At 34.3% G+C, this 23,710-nt stretch overlaps 3 protein-coding genes across 3 annotated transcripts; 2 read left to right on the top strand and 1 right to left on the bottom strand.

Moving 5' to 3' along the window:
• Positions 1 to 5,257: 5,257 nt before the first annotated feature.
• On the top strand, positions 5,258 to 7,682 carry LOC134247069 (ZZ-type zinc finger-containing protein 3-like). The gene is made up of 2 exons (XM_062729410.1): positions 5,258 to 5,272; positions 5,656 to 7,682. The coding sequence occupies exons 1-2, from the start codon at positions 5,258 to 5,260 to the stop codon at positions 7,141 to 7,143; spliced, it is 1,503 nt and encodes a 500-aa protein (XP_062585394.1). The 3' UTR covers positions 7,144 to 7,682.
• Positions 7,683 to 7,797: 115 nt separating this feature from the next.
• Positions 7,798 to 14,045, bottom strand: LOC134247067 (decapping and exoribonuclease protein-like). The gene is made up of 7 exons (XM_062729405.1): positions 13,551 to 14,045; positions 12,830 to 13,056; positions 10,330 to 10,425; positions 8,894 to 9,008; positions 8,409 to 8,544; positions 8,198 to 8,292; positions 7,798 to 8,109 (listed from the first exon to the last, which is right to left on the bottom strand). Exons 1-7 carry the CDS (start codon positions 13,964 to 13,966, stop codon positions 8,001 to 8,003), a joined length of 1,194 nt encoding a protein of 397 aa, XP_062585389.1. The 5' UTR covers positions 13,967 to 14,045; the 3' UTR covers positions 7,798 to 8,000.
• Positions 14,046 to 14,085: 40 nt separating this feature from the next.
• LOC134247066 (inactive serine/threonine-protein kinase 19-like) lies at positions 14,086 to 21,081 on the top strand. Its single transcript, XM_062729404.1, has 8 exons — positions 14,086 to 14,354; positions 14,589 to 14,722; positions 15,967 to 16,118; positions 16,602 to 16,743; positions 16,912 to 17,008; positions 18,460 to 18,616; positions 20,477 to 20,565; positions 20,733 to 21,081. Exons 2-8 carry the CDS (start codon positions 14,599 to 14,601, stop codon positions 20,776 to 20,778), a joined length of 807 nt encoding a protein of 268 aa, XP_062585388.1. The 5' UTR covers positions 14,086 to 14,354; positions 14,589 to 14,598; the 3' UTR covers positions 20,779 to 21,081.
• Positions 21,082 to 23,710: the final 2,629 nt, after the last annotated feature.

Here is a 23,710-nt window from a genome sequence, read left to right as displayed (position 1 = left end):
ATGGGTAAAGGCAGAAAATGGAGACCAAGGCGCACATAGACAATTAGGCAACAACAGAGAAAAACTTGAAATGGAGAGACATCTGGCGGATGAAGCCTCATAGTATTTAGTTTCTAAGTTAAATTAAGCTGTCTGTCATGTTGTAAATTTTTAATGTACCGGGTGGCAGTAAAAAAAAAAATAAATACATTTTGCATTTACTGCCACCCGGTAAATTCAAAATTTACAACATGACATGTCTATAATCACTTACAGACCTAAACAAATGGGACGATACCAAAACCTAAAACTGCGAGCTATGAAGGAGTACAGAAACTATAAGATAGCTACTACATTTTAGCATATTTTGTCATCTAGCCAAAGCAATACTGTAGTATTCAGACATCATTCAAACAAACGTCCGTAAACACGTTATGGTCTTACAGCAATAAGATCATAATGGCTAAGTGGTCTACTCCCTGTAAAGAGCTTTTGTGAGGAGACCTGCCAGAGAAAGAATTCTTTTTTTCTATACGGAAAAAACATTATTATGAAACTCGCTCTTTTAAATTCAGACTGGAATATATATCATTTGAAATGTTAACTTTAAAAATAAAATGATATGTAAATTTCACGTAATTATAAAACAAATGTTGTGGTTTCTTTAATTGTAATCAAGGTACAAACTATTCCCCATTTTCAAAAGTGAGTTATCTCCCCTCAAAATCGGAACTCTTCTACACTAGCCTAACTTCCGCGGACTACGCAATACGATAATTCAACAAAATAGTGATCAACTTACACGCTGTATTTAAAAATTTTAAAAGAAGGAAATGGTTTGCATTTTTTTAGATAATAAATTATTTTATAAAGGGTCTGTTAGCCCCCCCCCCCTTTCTAGAAAGCTATACGAATTAGCCAGGCATGTAGCATCGTCTTTAAAAGGGGGGGGGGGTAGCCAAAGAAATATTTTTTTTCTTACCTGGAAAAGTTGACAAGCGAAGAAAAACCTTGCCCAAAGTTGAAAAAGCTACTTATTTCAGTACCAGTTCCTTGGCATACAATACTACTTTTCCCTTATATAACTTTACCGTAGTATAAACTGTGTGTGTGTGTGTGTGGGGGGGGGTGGCAACCTGTCTATCAATGAAAATTTTCAATAGAAAAAGTAATATTGGGAAAAAGTGGGGCTGGGGCTAAGCCCCTTGACCCCCCCCCCCGTGCGTAAAGGTACAGAGAACGAATGTGCAAATGGGTTGATCAGTTGAATATGAACCATAGTTGTGAAAATTAAAAATTATTAGAATTATTAATTGTGAATTCAATAAAATTACTGTACATATATTTTTTCACAGATGTACATGTATGTCAGTAACACGGGGTCTCTCTCTCTCTCTCTCTCTCTCTCTCTCTCTCTCTTTTACACACTTTAAAAAAATAAATAACACTTGAGAAAAGAATGTTTTCCGTTAATTAACGAGAAATACACTAGGAAATTATTGTATCAATTTCGTGTTTCTCCTCTCAATTCTCTGATCTAAAACAAAATGTGTATTTTACTCGGGAATATACATGTACATATGCTTAGATCCTACACTAAAACTTTGATTAAATGCAGCTTAGACTTTATACGACATATGTAACACGAATTCAGGTCGATGCTATTTTAATTAGTCTTTCTTCGTTCCATGAGCACATAAGATTAAATTATTCATTTAGAATTCCATTCAAAGTTTTAATACTATACAATGAATCAATTATTTTACAAATAAAAAATTCTAGAAACACGGTTAATTCAAATGAAATAGGCCTTTAATTGTCACCAAATGTGTTCTTGTAAGTAAAAGTTCTATAGTATGACATAAAATCGAGCAAAAACGCAGTTTCTTGGTATCGGTCGCGGAAGACGAACTACTGCTGTATATGCAGCAATGTCAGAGGTAAAACTGTAGATGGACATGTCATCAGTCTCCAAAAAATTCCTAGAGATACAAAGAAAATATGGCTGCAGCAGGCTAGATTAATTCTTAAAAACTTTATAACTAAAAATTTGTTCCGCACATTTTGTAAATAATGATGATCCGTCTGCAGAACATCCACTACCGAAAATTAGCTTTTGTTTTTTTTTTTTTTTTTTTTTTTTTTTTAATAGGCCTATTCGAATATGTATCAGCATTTTATCAGTAATTTGTTTCGTTTTTTTTTTTTTGTAAGGGGGGGGGGTCACACAGCACCTTATTATAGAGGGCGGAGCCCTCTCACGGGCCCGAAGGGCCCGTGAGAGCGAAGCTCTCCCTATAGGTAACACGTATGTATATGAAAAATAAAAGAAATCTATTGTAAACTATATGTCATTTACAATACCTATGGAACTGAGATTCTTGTCGCCAATATGGCGTCGTCGCTAAAATGGCGTCGATTTTATCCACGCGCAAATTCTCGTTGTTGATGAGACTCATCAAAGTAAAAAACATTTAACCCAAGGATAATGTGTAGTGATTCTTTTTAACTTCAAATCAAATTCTAGTCTCGTTCAACCAGACCCTCGGCTGTCTCCGTAAATCTCCGACCACCCAGAGGGTCTGGTAAAGATACGTAATATCGTTTGTAACGCCAAAACGAGGCTTACCAAAATTCTGGTAAAGTTTTTGATTGGCTGAAAAGAACACACCTCCATAATTTAAACAAATACATGGTAAATCGACAGAAAAATAACTTAAAGTTTTAAAAGTTAAATGTCTAAAGGTTAAAGCAGAAAAAGAGGAATAATTTTATTGTTTACGGTAATGTCAACGGGTTAAAGGTAAGTGTGCTTTATAAAATGTCTTGTTTTTTTTTTTTTTTTTTATTTCCGGAAGTTAAAGTGAAAGTAGTGCAGCTACCTGCGGAATACATATTTCTTCGATTGATGTTGTAATTACTCGTTTTATGTCCAAAATTAAAGATCAGTTTATCAATATAAACTCACAATCTAACAGAAGAAACATGTTAAATATTCGTTTCAAAAAAAGGTCATCAGAACATAAACAAGATAGCGCCCTCTGACGGTAACAAACGCTTATGTGACTCTTTACCAGACTCTCTGCTGGTCGGAGTTTACGGAGACAGCCGAGCGTCTGGTTGAACGAGACTAATCAAATTCATTAGTACCCTTCCTACTTTCGTTTTAGACGCTTAGGTTTTATTTATAGTTCGCGCTAACAAGTAAAACGGCATTTGATTGGTCAGAATTTCCCTAAAGGCGGCGCTGTCGTCTGCACGATGGAGGAGCGGATCTATCTGTGGCCCCTTTCACAAGAAAATCCTTATTTATTTGCCATTGAATAATACTTGTCAATACATACCAAGCAAGAAATAGAGGGGTTTTTTTTGACAGTATAATTTTTGAACGTTTAATTTTTTTTTAAAAGTGATAAAATAAAATACTCTGTGAAAAGTCTCACAGGGTGTGGATTTCTTTTTTTCTTTTCCTTTTTTTAAGGTATCCAAATTACATGTATTTATGAATATCTACTTGTACATGGATACATAAATATTTAGCAGATCTATGGAAGTCTGAATCTCATTTTTGTTGTGATTTTTTAAAATTTAATATTTTGTTTTATAAAGTTTTTCAAATGACAAAATTTCAGTTTCTTATAAAGATCAGTATTAAAAGAAAAATCTAATACCGGTAGTACGCTGTATGCATTTAAAAAATTCAAAAAGATTTTTTTTTTTTGACAATTTGCAATTACATATTAAGTCTAAATTAAAGCAGGAAAAAATAAGTTAAACAATGTATAATGTACAGTCTGGAGAGGTAGTTGTTCAGTCTACATACATTTTTCAATAAATGCATGAAAATATCCACAAAGTTATATACAAATTCAAAGTGCAGTGCATGCTGTTAATGTATACAAACCGGTACCTATATGTACATTAAAATACTCAAATTTAATACACATCAAGCATATTAATATAGTTTTCAATCTTAATAAATCTGCTTATCTATTAAAAACATGAAGTAAATATTCAGAATCTTTGAATTTATTTTTCTCATAAAAGGTGTGATGCTTCTATATTTTCAACCCTTGTGATAGTAACTCAGTCAGATGTTGGTCTGATGATTAGATTCATCCAGGAAGTAGATCATCTGTCTGTAGTTTGGGTCCCAAGTTCGCCTTCTGACCTGGTCTTGAAAATGATATTGTTCTTACTTTAGATGACATCATAACCATGTAATGGGAGTAATAACAGTTGAGAAATGACTTGAGGTTTCTAGATAAGTGTACAGTTGTTAAATAAGCATATAAACCAAGAAGTGAAAGAAAAAGAATTGGTGCTGAGAAAAAGTTTATGAATTGATTTTTTTTTTTTGAATTATTATTTGTTGGATATAACTAGTATTTTAGTACGAGTTTACTGTTACTTGTATAACTATAAAAGTTTAAGGTGTAGTTGGACCTAGGTGTCTCACATTTCTTTGGCCTGGTATGTTGAACCCATTACTGGTCCAATGGCCCAATGCATGCCCCTCTTTTTTCCCACGACGTTCTTGGACTTTAAGCGCTCTGGCTAGACAACCATTCATCTAATGATGAAATATCTTGCATTATTTGAAAGAAAAGTTATGAGGTACATGTAAGAGATGGGAAAGTTTTTTTCTCAAGAGAACTGAGTTCTTTGTTATGATTTTCTGACACTGACCATAGATCTGCATAAAGCTAACCCTTTGCTTTAGGACTATATGCATTGACAATTTCAGAATTTAACTGATCAACTGATTTATCATTGAACAATAAAATGTAGCAATTTTCTCTTCACGGCTCCGCCCTCACTAACGGTCACACCGTAAAACATATTAGTACTATACAGATTAATACAAATCCAGAAAGAGACTATGAGTGGGCAATTAAAAAAAATACGAATCAGTTAAGATTTCTTTTTATTCACAAACACAATAACATTTTTCCATATGACAGAGGCATTACACCATGAACATATCAAGAACGTCCGCGGAAGTGACTTTATTTATAGCGCATGCGTATTAAACACAGTAAAAGAGTTCCCTTCAGGGGAAATAACTCACCTTTTGAAAATGGGGAATGTAGCTCTATCGAAATTAAGAGGCAAACTCTTTATAATTATTATACTACTACTACTATTATACGTTCCACATCTCTTTATGCTATATAGATAAAAATTTGAATGTACGATTAACCATTTTACTATTGAACTATTTATCATCAATAACCTATCCCTAGTATTTTTTAAGTGTCTCGATCAGTGTTGAAACATGAGAATCAATAAGGTATGTATTAGGTTGCTACATTTTCTTTTTGTTAAAATTCACCCATATTAAAATCCAGATAACCGACATTTCAAAATATAGGGTTTTGAATATTCAAATCTAATTTGTAATCAAAACAAGGATTTTAAAAACATCATTTGCTGTTAACGGGACGTTCCGTCAGCATTTTTTTTTCAATCGGGATCGACATACAGTCGTCGATTATCAAAACCAAATTATAAATAAATCGAATTACAATATATTGTCTTATAATTTTAATCTATGTTTTATGCTTTAAAAAGGTTTTTCCTTTTCTTAATTTAATGTTTGGACAATATTTTCAATATTTTTAACATCAAGATTAAAAAAAATTTCTCAACTTTTGTACCACTTTCGCCGAATAGTCAGACCATATCGCACATGTCAAGAAAGAACTTTCACTTTTCCATCTTGCAGGAATCGAGAAGACCCTACTGGAAATGTCAGACTGTAACTTTGTATCGCAGGACTTGAGCATGGATGGAACAATGAGTGACGATTCTAATTTTGCTAGCACGTCGTCCTGGCCCGGAATCCCCACATCAGAGCCGATGGACGACCAAGACAACGAAGGGGACAGTGAATCCTATTACTTCGAGTCAGACCATCTGGCGTTTCGCGGAAACAGCGATTATAACGCAATGTTGAAAACGATAGCCTTACTAGAGGCACAAAGAATTCAAGCTATAGCAGACATTGAGAAGCTGCACGAATGCATGGACGATGCACTGAAAAGCCCTATTGAATTTGTAAATAAGCTGCAGCATGGTGTAGATTTGGGTTTACCAAAAGCACAGCAGGTTACAGAGCTCCCTGCAATCAACTGGGAGAAATACACAAGTTCTGTTGACTTTTCCAGTTTTGGATTTCCTAAACATGTGACTCGGTTAAGGAAGCAGTTAGTTGAGGGACCAGGCAATCCGGAATGTTTGGATGACTCGGTAAAAGTGGAGGGTAATATGACATTAGTGAGAGGTAGGGTAAAAGGAGACGACAAAACAGAAACATTCAACAAGCTGTGGACAGCAGAGGAACAGAAGAGATTAGAGGAACTTTTGGTAGAATTTCCACCTGAAGAAGTGGAAGCAAAACGATGGGCAAAGATTGCAAATGCACTTGGAAATAGAACACCTATCCAAGTGGCAAGCCGTGTGCAGAAGTACTTCATAAAGCTGGCCAAAGCAGGACTTCCAATTCCTGGGAGACTTCCAAACACTGCTATTCATAGACCAAAGCATTCCCACAGACATCAAAGATTTCAGAAGTTTTACTACCAACCGTCCACATTCCTGACATCTCACGAACCCCCAGTCTACATGTCCGATGACGAGAATAATTCCGAGTCCTTCTATGGCGGTGATGAAGCCAGAGAAAACTTTCTCAGTTCTGGATTTGATAACTCTGACGAGGAAGAAGATCCAGACGAAGATGAACTCATTCCTATCGAACTGAGAAATACACCAGAGTACGAAGAGTTGATGCAACTAAAGAAACTTAAACACCTCAAAATGAAAGTAAAGAGTGAGGCAACCACAAAACACTTTGGCTTCAGATGTGATGGTTGTAATTGTGACCCAATTGTTGGCACCAGGTGGCACTGCCAGGACTGTGATCAAGAGGAGTGTGTGGATTTTTGTGAGAACTGTGTCAACAGGAACATTGAGATTGGACAACATAACTCCAGTCACCGCCTCACAGCCATAACAAAACACCAGGCCGACTACGGGACAGATAACTCCACTCACCATCCAACAGCCCTAACAAAAGACTCCGCGGATAATGATTACGGGACCAAGTCCTTCATGCCAGAGGGATACAACTACTTAGACCCAAATTACATGCCAGCAACCTAGGCCAAAATCACAAATAATAGCTGTATAGACCACTAGTTAGTATTTCTGGAGTAAAGTTTATTTAAATGAAATGTACCAACAGATAATATAATAAATAGCAGACAGCAGTCTGACAGCTTCAATTAAGGTACCAGTAAATAATCGTGTAATATATAATATGTAAGTACTACAGTCAAACCTCGTTATCTCAAACTCAACTGGACCAAAATTAAATCAAGATATCCAATGATTTGAGATAACTGGGTTTAAAGCATGACAAATTTAAGAGATTGGGACTGCAAGCTAACTTTGAGATATTCCTAATTATGGAGATATTGGTGTTTGAAATAACAAAATTCATCTGTATCAGTATGGTTTTGTATGAATTTATGAAGCTGGATGCCTCTGTTTATGACTTTATGTGCTATACATGTGTAGTATAACTTAAAAAGTGTTACATTTCACATTCTTATAACTTAAAGGAAAAACATATACAGTAAAACTCGTTTAGTACGAACACTGATATTGCGAATTCATGGATATAATGAAGTTATCCCCCACTATATGAATTTAATGAATTCTTTATACGGATATAACGAATTACGGATATAGCGAAGTGATTTCATAGGTCCCTGTGACTTCGTTATAACCGAGTTTTACTGTACTAAGTGCAATATATTTACTTTATTAACATCATAAATGTACCAGTATCTGTATTTTCAACATTTTTTGATAACTGTGTTATATCAAATAAATCATAATAAGTTTGTAAGAATGGAGTTCTTCAGTGTGGTAGACATGGCCCGTATTAAGGGGATATTTGTGAGAATTTGGCTCTCGCTGTTCTAGGAATAAGATCACACTTGTTCATCAGGCACTCAGCCATTGTCTGTATACCACTGAGGCAGGAACTCAAATCTGGAGCCAGGGTCCTGAATAGAACAGGTTATCTCTCCTGGGGGTGTCCATTCAAACAAGTAAACTGTCCTACAACACAATGGATGAAAAGGTCACAGGATTATCACAATGTTATGGAGAGAAAAAGGGGTTAAATGACTTGATGATGGTAACTTACTTGGGGTCATCTTTGACACAGGTTTTCTTCACATGAGAGAGAAATTTGTCCAGAAAATTAAAACAAATCACTGGGTCCCAACCATCGCGTTCATTCTGCAAATAGTCAGGACAATACAGTAGAACATTCATTTCACTGCGATCATGAATGTTTTGACTTGGATTAAAAAACTGTCACTGTTTGTATAATTTAATGTTTATCAGTGACTTGCCTTGGCTTGCTGAGGAATTTTCAGAGTTTTCATTTTCTCTAGGCTATGAACTACCCCATCATCGTCACGGTAACCACAGACAATAGTTGGAATACCCACCAGGAAACTCTGGGCCCACCACTTTATTAACTTAAACCTAAAATAGAAATAATGTTAGGCTGAGTATCAAGAGTTATGCCCCTTTTCATACTCTTTCAAGCTTTATGGAGTTGATGTCTGACATCCTACTATATATTGTACGGTCTGTAATACTTAGATCACTTTTTATTCCCAAAAACTATTTTTGCATAATTATGTGAAACTGTCTTCTCGCAAAAATTTAATTATCTCATATAATTCTAATACATGTATTAACAATCATCTAGAGCAATAACCAACATTGGTGAAAATTTTGTTTCCCTTAAAAAATATAGTTTTGGGAAAATTGAGTGATTAACAAGATTCTTGAAGAGATTTTTAACAAACATCATATGTCTTATCCTTACTTGATAAAGTTCCTTTCTTGTCTATAATTATCTAGCTGCCTTGTTGTCTTGAATTCTACATATTTACATGAATCAGCTGCTTGATGATCAATTGCATCAACTTCTCCAGAGAACACTTTATACAGAGAAAAGAAAAATGACCACAAATGAACTAAAAGAAAATGAATGATTAAACATTTTTATAAGTTTGGCTTTATTTAATGTTAAAACATAATATTCAAGCATTTTAATTCTACATTTTCAGAATCTTGAAAGACAGCTAGCTGCTCATCATAATCATTCAAACAGTCTGCATGTTAAATGTCTATATTTAAATGTTTGAGAGTGAAGAACTTAATATTTTTGAAATTGATGAAGGGCCCCAGTTAAACTATGGCAATGAAATTAGCAAATTTTGTTTCATGTTGCTTTTAGAACATTTACAATGCTACCAAAATGCTGAAAACGTTCAGAAGTTTGTAAAGCATGCACTTCAAGGAAAAACAGATACATGTAGTGAAAGGTCATTTAAGTGACCCAGCTAGGTGACCTAAAAAGCTTATATATAGTCAATGCATCACTCCAAGCATACCTTACTACTCCACTGCCTTGGGACAGGTACTTTTTATGCCTGTTTTTCTGTCTGTCTGTTGTCACCTTTTACCTTACCCATATAAACTATTGAGTGGGTGGGGCTGTGGCTTTCATATTTTACAGGTGCATTCCTTGTGACAAGATCTTTCTTTGGGTACCACCAAATTTTGACCTTGATATCTGACCTATTTTTACCAAAAAATACCACACTTTAACGTTTGCCATAACTTTTGAACAGTTGCAGCTAGGGCTTTTATACTTCATATGTGTATTTATTGTGACAAGACCTTTCAGGTGGAATAAATATTTTGACCTTTTGGCCTTGACCTAAGAGTTTGACCCATTAATTAAAAAACTTTAAAAACTTGGTCATAATTTTGGAAGATTAGAACTAGGGCTTTCATATTTCACAAGTGTATTCCTTGTAACAAGACCTTCCTTTGGGTTTCACCTTGACTTTTGGAGTTTGACATGCATTTGTGAGAATTCAACCCTTGTTATAAGCTGCCATACGGGGGCATCAGTGTTTCACAAACTTGTTTGTTAAGAGTCTCACTGTGTCTGTAATTCATGATTTAATCTACTTTTATTGCATTGTACGTGTAGTATAGTTTTAGCATTTCTTTGCAAATATAAGGTACCTGAAGCACTCTCCTTTTATCTGGTATAGTTTTCCAGTTTGTAATAACATGGACATTTGAGTGCAAAAATTATTTGTCATATCTTAGCAAGCAAAATTAACAACCACTAAAGAGACCTGCTTTGTAGTACCTATTTGACAATCATAGACAGAATGTACATTTTTTTGTTAAAGAACACAGTTTAAAGCTGTGATATGGTATTGAAATCCTTGAGTTCCTTACACAGCGAGTGCTTCTCCAGTCTTGATCTGACCACTGTACAGAATGCCTCACAATTATTGACTGGCTCCTCTGTGTTTGGAACACCATCTGATTTATCTGTTGGAGAAAAGCAATTGAATAGCAGAAACTATCACTTACCAAACATAGCATTTTTAAATAATTTGCATAATAGTAAAAAAAAAAAAACAACCATATCTAAGTGATTTAATTTCCATAAGAAGTAGTTATTGAGATCATGTGTTCATGCATTTGCAGATATGTATGGCACGCCAAATTCACAACTAGAAATATGTCCATAGGACATAAATGCCCCGCCGAGGATATATTAGTAAAGCAACATGAAAATTTGTATGTGTATAAAATTTGATCAGTTTGGTTCAGGTAGGGCTTATAGTTACTTGGGAATAAAAATATAGGTCAGATCCAGCATCCAAAGCAAGTCTGGTAGTGTCCATCCCTAGATGCATCATCCATGCAAGTTTGGTTCAGGTAGGGCTTATAGTTACTTGGGAATAAAATATAGGTCAGATCCAGCATCCAAAGCAAGTCTGGTAGTGACAATCCCTAAATGCATCATCCATGCAAGTTTGGTTCAGGTAGGACTTATAGTTACTTGGGAATGAAAATATAGGTCAGATCCAGCATCCGAAGCAAGTCTGGTAGTGTCCATCCCTAGATGCATCATCCATGCAAGTTTGGTTCAGGTAGGGCTTATAGTTACTTGGGAATTAAAATATAGGTCAGATCCAGCATCCGAAGCAAGTCTGGTAGTGTCCATCCCTAGATGCATCATCCATGCAAGTTTGGTTCAGGTAGGGCTTATAGTTACTTGGGAATGAAAATATAGGTCAGATCCAGCATCCGAAGCAAGTCTGGTAGTGTCCATCCCTAGATGCATCATCCATGCAAGTTTGGTCAAGGTACAACAAACAGCTAATGAAGAATGAACCTGCTCCAAAAACTTTAATCTGGTCAGTTATCTGGAAAATGTGGGTCAGATCCAGCATCCGAAGCAAGTCTGGTAGTATTCATCCCTAGATATGCATCATCCGTGCAAGTTTGTATCCACATGTGAAGTTTGATAACACCATCTTGAATGGTATGTTTAAAACTGAGCTAAACACTAATTTAAGAAAAGTGAGGTCAAGGTCAAAGGAAAGGTCAAGGTCGAAAAATGTTGATGCAGTTGCATAGCTCTCATCAACATTTATCAGCATATGAAGTTTGATGAAAATATCTCGGATAGTTTCTTTGAAACTTAGCTTTGAACAGAGCTAAACGCAAAGTGTGACGGAAGACGGAAGGACAGAAGGACGGAAGACGGACATGACAAACACTATATGCCCTGGCCATATTCATGGCGGGGCATAAGAATGAGCTAAACCTAGTTTCACAATTGATAAACTAAGTTTATTGACTGTAAACTATAGTTTACAAACCGTAAACTATGGTTAACGATTCGTTAAGTATAGTTTTCATCTGTAAAACTATATTTAACGGTTGTTAACTATAGTTTACGAATGCTAATCTAAGTTTATCTGTCTGTAATAAAACGTTTACAATATATTTTCTTAATAAACATAGATTCACATCTGTATACTATAATTTAACGATAGTTAACTATAGTTAAGAGTTGTAAACCATAGTTTACAAATCGTGAAACTGTATTTATCAGATAATCTATGTTTTGCGATCTCAAATGATTGTTTTTGGTGTTAAGTATAGTTTACGGTTCTGAAACGTAGATTATCGTGTAAACTATGGTTTACAAATGTAAAATATAGATTAACGTTGTTAACTACAGTTAACAGTCCATAAACTATAGTTTACAACCGATAAACCTAGTTTATCGACTGTGAAACTAAGATTAGCTCATTTTTGTGAATTTGGCGTGCTAAACCTAGTTTCACAATTGATAAACTAGGTTTATCGACTGTAAACTATAGTTTACAAACTGTAAACTATAGTTTACAATTCGTTAAGTATAGTTTTTACCTGTAAAACTATATTTAACGGCTGTTTACTATAGTTTACAAATGCTAATCTAAGTTTATCTGTCTGTAATAAAATGTTAACAATAGATTTTGTTGATAAACATAGATTCACGTCTGTAAACTATAATTTACGATCTTTAACAATAGTTAAGAGTTGTAAACCATAGTTTACAATCGTGAAACTATTTATCAGATAATATATGTTTTGAATCGCAAATGATTGTTTTCGGTGTTAAGTATAGTTTACGGTTGTGAAACATAGATTATCGCGTTAACTATAGTTTACAGATGTAAATTATACATTTACGTTGTTAACTATAGTTTACAGTCCGTAAACTATAGTTTACAACCGATAAAGCTAGTTTATCGACTGTGAAACTATGTTTTGCTCATTTTTGTGAATTTGGCGTGCCATAGATATGAATCTTAAGTTTAAATCAATGTGATATTGTATCATGTGTATAAAAAGTACTAGGTTGTGACAGGTAGTCGGAAATAATACCTACCTGAAGTTACATACTGTTCAAATTTCCAGCCCCAGTAAGACATTTCCTTTTGCCTCTCTGACATTTCTTGCTTCTGACGTTTTCGACTTTCAGTATCAAATTCACACATGTAAAATGTGTCTTTGTACCGAGTCACAGCTATAAGCCATCCGTCCCTGTTTTCATAAGGAGTGCAGAGCAGCTTTGTCAGAAGTCCCCTCCAGCAAACAAAATCAGTATGAATATTCCTGTAATTTAAATCAAGGAATTTTTTTTAGAAATACAATGTATACATGTATGCATGATGTGTGTAAATTTTTTAAATGAATGAATTATTATTTTCTGGGATATAATTTGAAATCATGCCATAGAGGACCTTCTCTGATTTAAAACATTAGAATGACATGGAACATAATACTACTATGATATCACATTTAGTAAATAATTATTATATGTTCTGTTTAATAAATATAGAATATCACACTGCTGTTTTGATCTCGGCCCTGGTAGCATCCCGAGCGGTTGATATCGGCCCAAGCCTGGAGGGCGCAGGCCGAGACCATCCAAGGGCTGATACCAGGGACGAGATCAAAACAGTGGTGTGATGTTGTTTATATCCTATATCTAAAACCAAAGGAAACAACAAATGTTTAGATATTTTTCAATCAAAAAATTTTTACATAATTTTGTCGTAACAAAAAAAAAATTACAGGTACTACAGGTAGTCATCCTCTAAGCTCACCTAATCATTCCCTTTTCTTTGTCTGACTTTTTCTTCTCATCTTCCAACAGAAACTTTTGTCTGTTACAACAGATCCACTTCAATATATCATTGATATACTCTTCTGAATGTTCATCCTTTTCTATGAAATTATCATAACCTTTTCTTAAATCAAAATTAACACTCTCAATGTCTCTTGGTTCTACATAACATTTTAACTGACTCCTGTCATTATGGAAATTCCTTTTTATGTCTAGAGACAAACAGCCTATTTCTGTCGGCTGTCTAAAAAATGGAAAATTGCCCGTTCCTTTAAACAAACTGTTTGGTCTTGTTTTTAAAGAAGTACATGTAGGAGTTTGATCTTGTCTTCGATATTTATTTTTGATGGCCCCACACAAAGGATCGTCCTCTACTTCTCCATACGAACGCTTCATTTCGACCACAGTAAAAAGAATTACATGTCATACACTGATTATTCAGACAAAAAATCATAATTTTTACACATTACCACTTTTTTTTTGTTTGTAACACGTGTTGAAAGTGAAAGTACAATAGCGGAAGTGGATTAATAGCCAATGAAAATTATTTTTTTCTCTTGTTCCGTTCCTTAAATATGGAAGCTTCCATGACATCTCAGTGTCTGCTGGAAACAAAGTTCAGTTACTGAGTTAGCAGACGTTTCATTGTTCTATTTTAAATGAACAAACAGGATTTCCAAAAGTAATTTTTTCGATCAGAACATTCAACCGGCACAGGTTGTGTTTATACAGCTCTGAAGTCCAATAGAAGAACGAGTCAAGTGCGGGTGTGTCTAATCACAGGGTAAACTCCTTTAAGTTTAAGGCTTGTTTTCGGCTTTAAACATGCTGATCTCCAGGTTTTAACTGACATTTGCAATTTCTTACCAATAGAACTGCTATTTGAGTGACATTTAATTGATATTGCTACCTTGCTTGACTTGTTTAACTTATAGCAAGTCAGAATAAAGTCTTCAGGTCTTAACTTTGTTGGGAATAACAAAAGTATTTTGTCAACTCTATATTTTCATTTTTGTAGAATTTAAATTATGTCCAAGAGGTCGATGGTTAATGATCTGTACAAGTCCAGAAAAAGAATCTGCACTGCCTCCCGTTCCTCTGCCATAGACACACCTGAGTTTAATGATGGAGTGAATGGAACTTCATTCTCCAGTACGAACCAAACAATTTCTTTGGTCACCCTTTCTTTTATCAGCAACACACTGAAGCTTAGAATCTGGCTTGCATTTCTTGAGATATTATTTACTATAATTGTAGATTAAATGAATAAGGCTTCATGCATGTACAGAAATTATAGCTTGTCTAAATATTGATCCTGTCATAAGGCCATAATAAATATTCATCCCTGTCCGCCCCGATTTTTTTACTCCAGCCTCGATTTTTTTAATTTCTGTTTTTCTTCGTCTTAATTCTGATCAGGATTGGTATTCAACTGCCATTCAACTTTTGTTTTAAATCCCGTGAATATCGGCATGATTTTGACAGCTGAAAAGATGGTAATTGCTATAATATCAGTTAAACTAGGGTCGTTGGTTTTGAAAGATTGGTGATGACAGGGTTTGAAATTAACAGTCGCCCACTCGCCATTTGCGACCAATATTCCTTGTGGGCGACTTAAAATTATGTTCAAGTACCCACATGGCGATTAGAAAATTTACGTTGATAAATATTTGTTTTTTAATTTTGTCCGAATGTTCCTTTTTTTCTCTTGAAATTTTCGTAATCAGCAAAGTGCTTTATATTTACCAGTGAGAAGTACTTAAACATAAAGCGTCTGAGTGATTGTGACGACGAATGTGACATTGACGCGTCAATGAGCCCAACAAACCAAAACGTATCTTGGTTGTGTCTGTGAAGAAATCTGCCATGTGCTTGAATATATGATGTTTAATAACCATTTCAATCTTTTTAAACAAAAGAGGACAATTTGAAATTAAGATAAGTCATGCACAATGTTTCTACGGATAGAAAAGAAACACGAGTCATATGATAAAAAAAAAATAACGAAAAATGGGGTTGTTGTATATTTATTCAACAGAAGGTGTGATAATTTGTGGGCGAATAAATTTTGATGTGGGCCCCAGAATTGCAAGGTTTAGTAGCCCACATGGCGATCAAAGATTACAAGTTAGTTTAAAACCCTGTGATGATGTGTAGTAAGAGATAAATGGACCTCTACCATGACTTTTATTTGGGTATTATAGATAAATCTGCACCAAATGAACAGGTGAATAAAAATTCTGCAAAATGGAAAAAAATATAAAATAAAAGCTGCCCGCCCACCTCGATTTTTCAAAAAATTCGGATGAGACTCTAGGAATTTTTTTATTATGGCCTAAACTTGTTAATACTGAAGAAAATGATACACATTTCATTTCAACTTTTGTTTTTATTAGCTGCTGAGATACCCTCTGACACTAAAGTATCTCTCCTCCATCTCAAAGAGTTATTTCCCTTAGATAAGTTTGAAGGAAGATTACCGGCAGTGATAGTGAAACATCAGCTATACAGCTTACTGAAGGATAGGACAGCCGTTGATAAACAATTAGTAAGTCTTACACAAAAAGATAGGGCAGTCATGGATAAAAAGTTAGACTAAACAATTAGACTAAGTCTTACACAAAAGGATAGGCAGTTGCGATAAACAATAAGTGAGTCTCAAACAAAAGGACAGGGCAGTCGTCGATAAACAATTAGTAAGTCTTACACAAAATATTCAACACTTTTTCAAGGACAGCTGTTGATAAACAACTAGTAAGACTTGCAGATTACATATTTTTCCTCAGGTGATGTAAAACAAGTCTTAGACTTAATGTTGATATAAAAATAGCTGATTTTTGATAACAAAAGACAAGACAAAGAACAAACAAACAAAATTTTTGATTGCACAACCCTGAGGCCAATTCAGCAGAGTGAACATTTTCGAGCGCTTCACAAAATTCCTTATACCTCCAAAAGTAATTTTGGCAAGCACTCGCGAACGTTCGCTCCGCAGAACAGGCCTCTGGTGAAGTACTTTGATTTTTTTCAGGATGATTTAAAACAAGCCAATGAGATTAAGCTGTTCAAGCTTGGTGCTGAGTTAGATGACTATTGTATTGTGTTCACTGAGGCATATCGAGATCATGTGATCAGTGTGATGAAAGAACTCTCCATCAGCAAAAATATTTGTAGTAAGTAGGTCAAATTGGACTATTGTAAACTTACATATAAAATAACTAGCTAAGAATGATGAGGCATATTTACTAATTATTTAGTTGCATTTTAGAATGTCACTGTCTATAATGATACTAAAATGACAAGTGCCTATGTGTACATGTATATCAATATGACTTTTGCAGATAAATATGTGAATACTGTCATCAAGAAATATACAGATGTCTGCATCAACAAAGACACTTTGATGAATGAATTCAGCTTCACTGACTCAGAAATTACGTAAGAGATTGTGATATTGTTGTATTATGATAAGTAACATTCAGATCAAGAACTGTAAACTGTGTAAATTCCAGGCAGATGGTTAAGGCCTCTTTTCTTGTGTTACAGTACTGAACATATAATAAATTTGTGTTGCAGTACTACATGTAGTAACATTTAGATATATAAGTTCTTAAAGCTATGTTAATTCCAGGCAGCTGGTTAAGGTCTCTGTTGTTGTGTTACAGTAACATTCAGATATATAACTGTAACCTATGTTAATTCCAGGCAGCTGGTTAAGGCCTCTGTTGTTGTGTTACAGTAACATTCAGATATATAACTGTAACCTATGTTAATTCCAGGCAGCTGGTTAAGGCCTCTGTTGTTGTGTTACAGTAACATTCAGACATATAACTGTAACCTATGTTAATTCCAGGCAGCTGGTTAAGGTCTCTGTTGTTGTGTTACAGTAACATTCAGACATATAACTGTAACCTATGTTAATTCCAGGCAGCTGGTTAAGGCATCTGTTGTTGTGTTACAGTAACATTCAGATATATAACTGTAACCTATGTTAATTCCAGGCAGCTGGTTAAGGCCTCTGTTGTTGTGTTACAGTAACATTCAGACATATAACTGTAACCTATGTTAATTCCAGGCAGCTGGTTAAGGTCTCTGTTGTTGTGTTACAGTAACATTCAGACATATAACTGTAACCTATGTTAATTCCAGGCAGCTGGTTAAGGCCTCTGTTGTTGTGTTACAGTAACATTCAGATATATAACTGTAACCTATGTTAATTCCAGACAGCTGGTTAAGGCCTCTGTTGTTGTGTTACAGTAACATTCAGATATATAACTGTAACCTATGTTAATTCCAGACAGCTGGTTAAGGCCTCTGTTGTTGTGTTACAGTAACATTCAGATATATAACTGTAACCTATGTTAATTCCAGACAGCTGGTTAAGGCATCTGTTGTTGTGTTACAGTAACATTCAGATATATAACTGTAACCTATGTTAATTCCAGACAGCTGGTTAAGGCATCTGTTGTTGTGTTACAGTAACATTCAGATATATAACTGTAACCTATGTTAATTCCAGGCAGCTGGTTAAGGCATCTGTTGTTGTGTTACAGTAACATTCAGACATATAACTGTAACCTATGTTAATTCCAGACAGCTGGTTAAGGCCTCTGTTGTTGTGTTACAGTAACATTCAGATATATAACTGTAACCTATGTTAATTCCAGACAGCTGGTTAAGGCATCTGTTGTTGTGTTACAGTAACATTCAGATATATAACTGTAATCTATGTTAATTCCAGGCAGCTGGTTAAGGCCTCTGTTGTTGTGTTACAGTAACATTCAGATATATAACTGTAACCTATGTTAATTCCAGGCAGCTGGTTAAGGCATCTGTTGTTGTGTTACAGTAACATTCAGATATATAAATGTAATCTATGTTAATTCCAGGCAGCTGGTTAAGGCCTCTGTCCTGACAGTTAGGGATGTAGGGAACTGGTGGATCGCTCTACCAAATGCTGGGGTCTTCATGAAGTGTTTCTTGCGAGGAAGAAAGGCCATTCTGACAATGATAAGGAAATGTAAATACCGGGAGATCCTTCAAACGGTTAGTAAAAATAGAAATACCAGGAGATCCTTCAAATGGTTAGTAAAAATAGAAATACCGGGAGATCCTTTAAAATGGTTAGTAAAAATAGATACCAGGAGATCCTTCAAATGGTTAGTAAAAATAGAAATACCAGGAGATCCTTCAAATGGTTAGTTAAAATAGAAATACTGGGAGATCCTTCAAATGGTTAGTAGAAATAGAAATATCAGGAGATCCTTCAAATGGTTAGTAAAAATAGAAATACCAGGAGATCCTTCAAATGGTTAGTAAAAATAGAAATACCGGGAGATCCTTAAAAATGGTTAGTAAAAATAGAAATACTGGGAGATCCTTCAAAACGTTAGTAAAAATAGAAATACTGGGAGATCCTTCAAATGGTTAGTAAAAATAGAAATACCGGGAGATCCTTAAAAATGGTTAGTAAAAATAGAAATACCAGGAGATCCTTCAAACGGTTAGTAAAAATAGAAATACCAGGAGATCCTTCAAATGGTTAGTAAAAATAGAAATACCAGGAGATCCTTCAAATGGTTAGTAAAAATAGAAATACCGGGAGATCCTTAAAAATGGTTAGTAAAAATAGAAATACTGGGAGATCCTTCAAAACGTTAGTAAAAATAGAAATACTGGGAGATCCTTCAAACGGTTAGTAAAAATAGAAATACTGGGAGATCCTTAAAAATGGTTAGTAAAAATAGAAATACTGGGAGATCCTTCAAAACGTTAGTAAAAATAGAAATACTGGGAGATCCTTCAAACGGTTAGTAAAAATAGAAATACCGGGAGATCCTTCAAACGGTAAGACTGTGGTACATGTATTGAAATGGAAAAGTCATGCAAATAAATAATATAATATTAAATTCAAAACTTTTGATTCACTTTAAGTTAGATGTTGCCTAGGGATTCAAATTAAATAAGAGATGTTTGTAAAACACTTATGCCCCCCTCCTGGCCTTCCCAAAATGATTGGAATTTTTCTACGTTCAAGAGGCATAAATCTATCCAAAATGGATCAGTCATACCCAAATAGAATTTGACCTAGATATTCTCATGATAAATCTGTATACCAAATTTCGTTTCAATATAAGCAACCTTACTTCTGCAAAGAAAATGAACGAAAACTGCAAATAGCGTAATTTTTTTCTAAGTCCAGGCTGCATAAATCTGTACAAAATGGCCGATCGTACTTAAAACAGAGCTTGACCTAGATATTCTCATGATAAATCAGTACACCAAATTTCATTTCAATATGTGCAACCTCTGCAAATAAAATGAATTGAACAGAAAGTGCAAATAATTGGAATTTTTCTAAGTCCAAGGGGCATATCTCTGTCCAAAATGGCCTGATTGTACCCAAAACAGAAATTGACCTAGATATTTTTAATATAAATCTGTATACCAAATTTCAATTCAGTATACTAGTATGCAACATCTGTGGAGAAAATGAATGGAAACTGTTGGAGGACTGACAGACAGACCGACTGGCCGACAGACGGCAGCAAAGCAATATACCCTCCCTTCTTTGAAGGGGGCATAATACATGTGTAATAAACTCTAGAAGTCAAATGTGCTAGTATGTTTTTGCAAACATATCTTGTTCACTTTAACATCATAAACACAAAAGATATCAAAATATGGTGGTGCTGATAAAGTATGTTGACAACATACCTTCTAACAATAAAAACTTTGATATGCGATCCTGTAAATGAAAACTAGAACAATTTTGAAAAACAATGTGTTGCAAAACCAGTTGCAACTCTCCTCTACCATGATTATTCAACAGTACAAGAAAAAAAGAGCTGCAGTCTTCTCAAAGACTTGTCTGATTTAGTTTGATCTACTTTTATTTAAACATAGGAATTGGAACAAAGGAAATGGCCTAAGATTTGTAAGCTTGGACTCCAGTATCACATGCATGAAGTAATTGGTGCTGATCTCATCAAGTGGTAAATTGCTTTACACACATTTTTTTATTTAAAAAAAAAGCTTCTAGCTTCAAATGTCAATGAAGTTTTTAACATTTAAAGCTAAAATCTGTAGTATTTGGGAATTTTTCACTCTTGAAGTTTATTTCAACATTTACTAAACTTCCTTTTTTTTTCTCTGTTTTTAGCATTCAAACAACCTCAGGACAATTACTCCGTCTCAAGGATTCCTAGTCCTACAGGAATCTCATCTAATGGTTGCTCCTGTGGAATTTCCTAGTCCTACAGGAATCTAATGGTCTCTTCTGTAGGATTTCCTAGTACTACAAGAATTTCATCACATGGTTGCTCCTGAAGGCTTTTCAGTGCCATCTCTTGTACAACAATGCTGTGATAGACACAGGAATCAATGGCAGATTTATTATAAGTAGCTGAATCTATGTGAAAAAAGCAACGATCACATTATTTATTGATATTATAGATTTTTGAGGTCATTATTATTTATTTTACCCATTGTCTTTCTATACATGTTAATTGATTTTTAGCTCTACTGGTCAGAGACCAGAAGAGCTTATGCGATGGTAATGCGTCCGTCGTCCGTCCGTCTGTCTGTCTGTCTGTCTGTCTGTCCGTCTGTCTGTCTGTAAACAATTTTTCAAAATGCTACTCCTCCTACAGTTTTGGTCTGATTTTAATATAACTTGGCACACAAGTAGACTACACTAAGATACATAATTCTGTGTATCGGTTTTTGATTTCGATGAACAGTGTTGCCGTGGTTACTAAAAATAGAAATTTCTGTGAAATTCTTTCAAAATGCTACTCCTCCTACAGTTTTGGTCTGATTTCAATATAACTTGGCACACAAGTAGACTACACTAAGATACATAATTCTGTGTATCGGTTTTTGATTTCGATGAACGGTGTTGCCGTGGTTACTAAAAATAGAAATTTCTGTGAAATTCTTTCAAAATGCTACTCCTCCTACAGTTTTGGTCTGATTTCAATATAATTGGGCACACAAGTAGACTACACTAAGATACATAATTCTGTGTATCGGTTTTTGATTTCGATGAACGGTGTTGCCGTGGTTACTAAAAATAGAAATTTCTGTGAAATTCTTTCAAAATGCTACTCCTCCTACAGTTTTGGTCTGATTTCAATATAACTTGGCACACAAGTAGACTACACTTAGATACATAATTCTGTGTATCGGTTTTTGATTTCGATGAACGGTGTTGCAATGGTTACTAAAAATAGAAATTTCTGTGAAATTCTGTCAAAATGCTACTCCTCCTACAGATTTGGTCCGATTTCAATGTAACTTGGCACACAAGTAGACTACACTAAGATACATAATTCTTTGTATTGGTTTTTGATTTCGATGAACGGTGTTGCCGTGGTTACTAAAAATAGAAATTTCTGTGAAATACTCTCAAAATGCTACCCCAAATAACAGTTTTAGTCTGGTTATAATATAATGTGACATGCAAGTAGACAACACTAAGAACATAAAGAGACGTAATCAAGGATCATTATTCTATTTATTGCTGTTGAAAAGTTTCAATTTCTAACTGCTTAAGTACTTTTCTCTTCCTTTGCTATAAGTACAAACCAGTTGAGCTTCAGTCTCGACAGAGACTTCTGGTTGTTAATGAGCTAAAATGTTTATGAATATTTCCTATTTATATACAACCTGTACTCAATGAATCTGACCCAGACTGAAGAGGGCTTTATTTATGATCTAGCTATGGCTCTATTTTGGTTGTACAGTGAATGTGTGATTATGATAAGGGGTATTTAATTTTTCTTCAAACAATTTTTTTTTTCAGTTGAACAGATGCCTCATGCTTGGCAATGTTTCTTAGGTAATGTCAGTCTGATGATCTCTCTGTCATGTCTGTATGAATATTTACAAGATGTACTCTTTTTACATTGCTTAGTCTAATTTCAAGAAAATTTATTAAAAACTAGTTTGCAAGAAACAGATTAAATTTATGCAATTATTCCTTTTTATTAAATGATGTTAAAATTGTTTTTCATAAATACAAAATACAGTAAGACTTGTTTAGTATGAATGTAGATAAAACAATGGATATTAAAAAGTTATTTTTTTTGATCCCCTGCAAACTTCTTAACAAGTGTCCATTTTGCAATTGAATTTTCTTGTTGTAACAAACTCTTACAAAACAAATTTACATAATCTAGCAGATTTATTTTGGGCCTGTAGAGGTTAAAAGTAATGGCATTTATTTAAGAAATAAAGTTAGCAGAAATAGAGACGTCAAACTGGCTTTACTTCCCTGTTTATTGATTTATATTGACAACTCAACAGTTACATGTATTCTCCAAAATTACCCTGGTATTACAAATTTCAACCAGAAGACCAATTTTGACAGAGAAACTCAACAGTTAATTCTTCAAAATTTTTATAAATTTTAACCAGATTTAACCAGGTCTCAGCAGAGGTAGTGGTTCCTGATTAGGGTTGAGAATTTATTGCCTTGTGTTCTGAGTATTTAAAACCCTTTAACATTTCTTAATTGTAAATCGATGTATTTTTATAGTTTAATTGCAAAACTGTACAATGAAAATCATGACATCCATGTCCTTTTTGTTTAATGTGGATGATGCAGATTTTTTATTATGCAATATTTTAACATTGTAAGTCATATTTTGTATCATTCTTAGGATTCTACCTCAGTTAATGTGTTGATATTAAATCTATATTTATGTAATAGATAGCAAAATTACAGGAAATTAAGAAGCTTTCAAATTTCTAACATTTATCATGTTTATACTGCCATATATTCTGCCTCATATTCAAAAATATTTTTTTCCACTTCTTTATATGTGATGAAATTTGTTTTTAAATTACTTTGTACGTGTACCATGTACATGTACAATGTAGTAAAAATGAAATGAGTGTTTTTTAATGTTGATCAGATGTGTATTTTATAATGTAAATGATATTAACTTTGTTTCTAAGATATTGTTCTTTTGTCAAAGTTTTGTTCAACATGAGCCTTAAAGAAAGGCGATGTTTTATTCTACATGCCTGCGAAGAGAAGGGTAATGAATATCAATAATTATACATTGTACTTTCATTTTAAAGTTTACAACTGAAATAAAATTTGATGAATTAATTATTGTTTTGTTTTATTGG

This window comes from Saccostrea cucullata, unplaced genomic scaffold (genome assembly GCF_032062105.1).
Source record: "Saccostrea cucullata isolate Sc308-1 unplaced genomic scaffold, CSIRO_AGI_Scuc_v1 ctg1952, whole genome shotgun sequence".
In the NCBI taxonomy this organism is placed as follows: Eukaryota; Metazoa; Mollusca; class Bivalvia; order Ostreida; family Ostreidae; genus Saccostrea; species Saccostrea cuccullata.
The sequence above is the reverse complement of the archived record's forward strand: the minus strand, read 5'-3'. Positions and strand labels throughout refer to the sequence as shown.

What these genes read in the sequence shown, in the direction of transcription:
- LOC134247066 (XM_062729404.1), top strand. Translation starts at nt 14,599, where the DNA reads ATGTCCAAGAGGTCGATGGTTAATGATCTGTACAAGTCCAGAAAAAGA. An exon ending in CATCAGCAAAAATATTTGTA is followed by an intron (nt 16,744 to 16,911) that starts GTAAGTAGGTCA and finishes TGACTTTTGCAG; the next exon opens with ATAAATATGTGAATACTGTC. An exon ending in ACCGGGAGATCCTTCAAACG is followed by an intron (nt 18,617 to 20,476) that starts GTTAGTAAAAAT and finishes ATTTAAACATAG; the next exon opens with GAATTGGAACAAAGGAAATG.
- LOC134247067 (XM_062729405.1), bottom strand. Translation starts at nt 13,966, where the DNA reads ATGAAGCGTTCGTATGGAGAAGTAGAGGACGATCCTTTGTGTGGGGCC. An exon ending in AAAGAAAAGGGAATGATTAG is followed by an intron (nt 13,057 to 13,550) that starts GTGAGCTTAGAG and finishes TTTAAATTACAG; the next exon opens with GAATATTCATACTGATTTTG. An exon ending in TGAACAGTATGTAACTTCAG is followed by an intron (nt 10,426 to 12,829) that starts GTAGGTATTATT and finishes TTTCTCCAACAG; the next exon opens with ATAAATCAGATGGTGTTCCA.